A 6,283-nucleotide genomic window follows, 5' to 3' on the forward strand; every position below is an offset into this window, starting at 1 on the left:
TATAGCTATTCATACGACTTAATGTTTGCTGGGGATTATTTGATTGCGATGAGTTTTTAAGAAATTTAATTCTGCGCATTTTTATATATAACATGTTATTTTCTTATCTCTTTTAGTAGCGAAAATTGTATAAATATTGACAATGGTTGAATCAAAGACGGAAATTCGAGAGCACCATCAAAAACAAGTAGAAAAATGCATGGTTCTTGCATGTGAGAACTACCTTGGAAAGTCCGGAAGTGAAACATACGTGATTTGTTTTCCAATTTTAGGTTACCTTATCATCATTTTCTTAGTTCAAAAACTAAATCCAGATGTCTCACCGATCGTTTACGTTTTGCGTTAGATCGCCAATAGCGCTGCTTTATTTCTAACTGCATGAGCGATTTTCATGTTTCGGTTTCACATGGAGGTGTTCACATTTAACATGGAGTTTAAAGTTAGCCACTATTCGACTATATAACCGAACCGAGTTGTAAACAATAGTAATTGACAGAACCAAAATGTCAGTGAACCGCAGCAATATTGGGTACACTGGCAATATGAGAGATTTGACGTTTTAGTCATACCCCTGGTTTTCCCACGCTTAATGATAAAAATATTCCACATTCTTTATTTCTATACATCTTGTTCTTACCGAAGTATACACATCTCGGGGTGCTTCGTATTTCTTTTTTATCAAAAATGGTTGCGCTTCCGGCTGTCATTGTGGCATTATTGACTAGCCGCTGCGAGATCGCAGTCTATCCTCATCGTGTGTTTTTCTGTGTTGTTTAACAAATATCAATTTTGAATTGTTAATTGACAGAAAGGTCTTGTATGATGGTAAGTTAAATATGTTGTGAATTATTTTATAACATTCCGTTAAAGGAAGTTTTCTAAGCATTGCTAATCTCGATTGTTTACATTTCAGGCGCTGTTTATTCTGTACGAACACGCCGCTGGTTATGCCGTGTTTAGCGTCAAGGAATTTGAAGAGATTTCCATGCTGCTGCCCCAAGTAGAACAATCTGTGACAGATATATCTCGTTTCAATTCCATTGTTAAGTTAATTGGATTTTCTCCTTTCAAAACTGCTGTCGCAGCTTTGGAAAATGTGAATGCTATATCGGAAGGCATCGTTCCCGATGACTTGTCGGTATTTCTAGACAGTGTGCTACCTAAACAGTCGAAATCGAATAAATTCACGCTTGGCGTTGCTGACCCGAAGTTAGGTGCTGCTCTTGCTGAAGCCACAGGCATCCAGTGTTCTCACATTGGAGCAGTTCCGGAAGTACTGAGAGGAATTCGTCATCATTTTCCCAAACTTGTCAAGGGATTTTCTGACAAGAGTGCTGGTATAGCTCAGCTGGGTCTCGGCCACAGTTACTCGCGTTGTAAAGTCAAATTCAATGTTCACCGTTCCGACAACATGATTATACAGTCGATCGCCTTGTTAGACCAGCTGGATAAAGATATTAACACATTTTCTATGAGAATCCGAGAATGGTATTCTTATCACTTCCCAGAGCTGGTCAAGATTGTTCCCGATAATTATTTATTTGCAAAAGTAGCCCATTATATAAAAGACCGCAAATCTCTGAATCAGGAAAGTTTGGAAGGCCTAGAGGAGATTGTAATGGACTCGGAGAAAGCCCAGGCTATCATAGACGCATCCAAAATGTCTATGGGGATGGATATTTCGGTAATCGATTTGTTAAACATAGAAATGTTCGCCAAACGAGTTGTCCACCTGTCAGAATACCGGCAGCAATTGGCAGAATATTTACACTCGAAAATGACCAATGTAGCCCCCAATCTGCAGTCGCTGATTGGAGATCAAGTTGGAGCCAGGCTTATTTCGAAAGCAGGTAGCCTTACGAACCTCGCCAAGTATCCTGCATCGACGGTACAAATTTTGGGCGCAGAGAAAGCCTTGTTCCGTGCTTTGAAGACCAAAAGCAATACCCCCAAATACGGCCTTTTATTCAACTCTTCATTTATTGGAAGAGCCAATGCTAAAAACAAGGGTCGCATTTCACGCTTTCTGGCAAACAAGTGCTCAATTGCGTCCAGGATCGATTGTTTTACCGAAAATCCCAATAACGTTTTCGGTGAAGCACTCAAACAGCAAGTTGAAGACCGTCTGAAATTCTACGAATCTGGCGAGACGCCACGGAAGAACTTAGAGGTGATGAAGGAGGCAATAGAAGCTGCTGCCCAAATCAGTAGTGTCGAACAGCAGATTGCCAAAAAAAAGAAGAAAAACAAGAAACGCAAACATGAGGGTGAAAATACTAATGGAGATGCAAACGAAACACTAGATACATCCGCCAATGGCAACAGTACTCTTGCTGAAGCAGAACCAGAGGCAGATGGCGAACCTAAGAAAAAGAAAAAGAAGAAGAAAAACAAGAAAGAAGTCGAAAACTAAAAAAATCTTCAACAGTTTATTATAGTTTAGTCCTATTCCGATTATAAGACGTTTATATATAAATTTTCTTCATTTCTCAATAAACTACTAAAAATGATTATTCAGTGTTTTTATAGAGTTTGGTCTCATGCTTCCTATATTCCTCGTCATCATGATACTCCTTGTAGCAACTTCTACAATATAGGTCCCCATCGCACCCGATACACCGAACCACGGCATCTTCATTACATATTGTACACCATGGGAGTTCCTGAAGGTCAGCAACGTTCGGAGGAGTTGGAACGTCTAAAGTGATGAATAGTTCATTGTTTTCTTTGGGGGATTGTTTTGCCTCAATTTCTGCTTCTTCCAAAAACCGCTGAGCTATTTTTTTCGCAATTTCGTCATCGGTTTCTTCTTCATTTTCTACATTTAATGAGCTTTGGGTGTTTGGTGTTTCTACTACCTTAGGTACTGGAGAATCATCTCTCAAGTTTGCTAAACGTTTTTCGATATCCTCAATGGACTTCAATCGATAATTACTCATTGCATCATGTAGTTCGTGTTGTTCGGCGAATTGCTTCATCAAATCAGTTATCTGTGCTTCTTGGCTTCGATTGTCTTTTTGCATAAACAGTTTGCCACTCGTTCCGGAGTAATCCTTGTATTCAACACCTTTGAGAGCAGCGAGCCTTTTTTCTATATCGACTAAAGTAGATCCTGCATTATTGGAATTCTCGTTGTTACTCTTATCGTGTTCTTTCAATGCCGCTAATCTTTCTCGAATTAGATCATCATTATAATTTGATGCCTCAGTTGATTCTACTTTAGTCTGAGGCTCAATCTTTTTCGCTTCTTTATGCGGTTTAAGTGGGCTATTCGAATGTTCAACATCGCTAGAAATGAGTTTGTTTTTTTAAAAAAAATAGCCTAGTTATCATGGAAATTAAATACCTTCTCTGATTAGCTGCAATGCTATGAGTTTTCGAGAGTTCATAACATCTGCGACAAACTTCTTTTTTGTGGCCATTAATTGTTAAACAAAATTTCAAACATTTAGAGCAAAACGAATATTTGCACACGGGACAGCCATGCTAAAATCAACTAGCATACATGAATTCGATAATTAGAATGTTTAGTTTTTTACCTCTCTGAGAAATAATCCAAAACTTTTCGAACAACCATTACAAGCCATTTATAATACTGATATAAACACAGATCCACAAGTTGAACTTGCTAGCTGTTGCTACACTGAGAGGAATAATTAGTAAATATAACGAATTTTTTGGTAAATACTACCAATCTATAGTCATTTTCGACCGTACTAATAAACACATATGTCAAGCAGAACCATGATTCGGAAGCCCAATATCGGCTACATTTTCTCGCCGAAAATGCACGTATCAGAATTATATCCTTATTATACCTCCGTATTGCCTTATGGGAACAATGAAAATGGTTAATACGCGCTTTTCTCACCAATTTTCAGATATGACAATATCCAAGCTTACTAATGTTATCGAGTAAAATATACTAATCTCTGGTAGGGATGCGGGTTTGTTGACAATATGTACAAAAAATTTGTACATTCTACTAATTTTGCATTACTAAATGTATTTAGTAGTTTTCGACCGAGGATTTTTCTAAGGGTAGTTTTGTCATGATCAAGGCGCCTAGAAGTATATCCTGAGGTGAGGCCGTTTCGTCACTACACTGAGAGGAATAGTTAGTAAATACGACGAATTTTTTGGTACATGTTACCAATTCTCTAGTCATTTTCTACCCTACTAATCATTGGTACATATTACGAAAGAAAAATGGTAGGCACAAACGTCAAACAAACTACGATTTGTTGGTCCAACATTGGTGCAATATCAGTGAAAATTTTGCTTCTCATTTGTGAGAGATAATCATTAGGGATAATAAAAATGTTTTTTAACAATTATTTTTAATTTAAAAAAATCTATTTGATTACATTTAACTCCACATACTTAGGATACATTATAATAATAATATATCACTTATTCTATGAGCAGCGTACACGAAGAAAGTTCCCGTTCCTCTTCCTGCTGCATCGCTCTAGTTTGCATTATTTAGGGAGTGTTTGTTCTCTCGTGTCTCTATGAAAAAAAGAAATACATATGTTAATAATATTAAATATGTATATATGTAATGAAACGTAACATCAACAAAATGCTTACCTCCGAATCGCTTCATCTCCAAAATAGAAATGGCGATTGCAAAGTGCGCACATCACAGATGTTAGGTATGACAAAAAAACAAAGTTACTAATGGTATGAAGTAAAATCTACGAATCTCTGGTAGGAACGTTCATTGCGTCTGACATTGCTTTTACGCAATTTTGGTAATATTTACAAAACATTTGTATATTTTACCAATGTTTTGGCTACTAAAGATTTGGTAGCTGCTTTTACTAAACTATTTCTCCAGTGTAATAGCGAATTCGTTTTTGTTCAGTTTCAACCCTAGTACTGCACTAACTGCTGTCAAAACGTTTTTTTATTCACTCAGTTTCGCACTCAGTGTCGCACTAGTTCGCCCCGAAAGCTGTTAGTTTCGCACTGAGGTGTTTCACGGGTTGGCACTCGGGTTCACCAATACAACTATACTGAACTGTCAAGTTCCGAGTATTGTTTTGGAAAATCTGAAAATAAAGACTATGAAAATGGAAAACCTGCTGCTTTTGCTTTTGTATTTTTGGAATCGTAATCCAATTCGGATTCTGATTTTGAAGAGTATATTCGAGTAGACAGCATTAAGCTACGTGTTCTTTCATCGGGAGGCGGAAATAATGATGGATATTCAGGTGGAATAAACCTGCTTTCAAAATAATGATCTAATGATGATTTTATATTATAATAGTAATTATTTGTGGATCAAACAGGAAATGCATTGACAAATGGTTAAGTGAGTGTTAGAACTACATGTGTTAGGGAATTAAACAATATGAAGTAAAAATTTTCATTCAAACTTTTATATTTTTACACTGCACTTGGCCCAATCTGATCTGATGGAGAATAATTTACCTCCCAAGCACTAATATCACCACCAGATGTCGAAACTGTACATTTGTCGTCGCAAATATAAACGAATCAAACTATATAACGCACACCAACAAACCACCGCATTCGTGAAACTGAAAACGTTTTTTTATTACAGAGTCAGTTTGGCACTGACTCAGTTTTAAAAACGAATTCGCTATAAATTGGTTATACTTATGACAGACATACAGCTGTTCTACCGCTGTACTTCGAAAATTGTATGTCTGTCACCATGTACAGCGCTAGAACCATGCAAGCAACTCGGTACAATCGTTGTACCTGTACCGACCTATTTTACCGCTGTACATGGCTACAGCTGTACTGCGCGCAGCGCCATAGACGGTTAGTGGTGGGTAGCATGAACAAACCGAATCAAAACGTTTGGTAAACGTTCTTTTCATTGACTTTCTCTTGAGTTATAAACTCAGATTTTAAACTTGGTTGTTATGTTTGATAGTTTGAACGCTAAATAAAAACCTTTTTCATTGAAATATGTGGTAAAAATCGGAAAAAATTCTAATTGTCAGTTTGACATACGGTACAATGTACAACCAAAGTATGTCTGTCATGGTACGTAGTGATCCCCCATTTTTGAAACTAATCGTTCATCCACTAATCGAATACTTTTCAATAATTTGTTATTCGATACGATTAATCGATAAAAAAATAAATAATCGATTAATCGTCACACTGAGAGAAATAATTAGTTAGAAGAATATTTCTCTTTTGTTAGTAAGCCATTTGGAATCAAAAATTTATTTAAAAAAAAAATTATAAAAATTATTATCTCCTACACTTCCCTAAACTCATAAACGAAGCTCAATTAGCG

At 36.7% G+C, this 6,283-nt stretch overlaps 2 protein-coding genes and 1 long non-coding RNA gene across 3 annotated transcripts; 1 reads left to right on the forward strand and 2 right to left on the reverse strand.

The window, feature by feature from the left end:
- Positions 1 to 667: 667 nt before the first annotated feature.
- Positions 668 to 2,511, forward strand: LOC129762874 (nucleolar protein 56). The gene is made up of 2 exons (XM_055761448.1): positions 668 to 825; positions 914 to 2,511. The coding sequence occupies exons 1-2, from the start codon at positions 820 to 822 to the stop codon at positions 2,411 to 2,413; spliced, it is 1,506 nt and encodes a 501-aa protein (XP_055617423.1). The 5' UTR covers positions 668 to 819; the 3' UTR covers positions 2,414 to 2,511.
- LOC129762877 (abscission/NoCut checkpoint regulator) lies at positions 2,403 to 3,683 on the reverse strand. Its single transcript, XM_055761451.1, has 3 exons — positions 3,540 to 3,683; positions 3,347 to 3,486; positions 2,403 to 3,288 (listed from the first exon to the last, which is right to left on the reverse strand). The coding sequence occupies exons 1-3, from the start codon at positions 3,585 to 3,587 to the stop codon at positions 2,511 to 2,513; spliced, it is 966 nt and encodes a 321-aa protein (XP_055617426.1). The 5' UTR covers positions 3,588 to 3,683; the 3' UTR covers positions 2,403 to 2,510.
- Positions 3,684 to 4,411: 728 nt separating this feature from the next.
- LOC129762882 (uncharacterized) lies at positions 4,412 to 5,760 on the reverse strand. The gene is made up of 3 exons (XR_008740739.1): positions 5,440 to 5,760; positions 4,594 to 5,057; positions 4,412 to 4,512 (listed from the first exon to the last, which is right to left on the reverse strand). It is a non-coding gene; the product is annotated as an uncharacterized LOC129762882 (long non-coding RNA).
- Between the last annotated feature and the right edge of the window lie 523 nt (positions 5,761 to 6,283).

Source organism: Toxorhynchites rutilus, chromosome 1, assembly GCF_029784135.1.
Source record: "Toxorhynchites rutilus septentrionalis strain SRP chromosome 1, ASM2978413v1, whole genome shotgun sequence".
NCBI classification, from domain to species: Eukaryota; Metazoa; Arthropoda; class Insecta; order Diptera; family Culicidae; genus Toxorhynchites; species Toxorhynchites rutilus.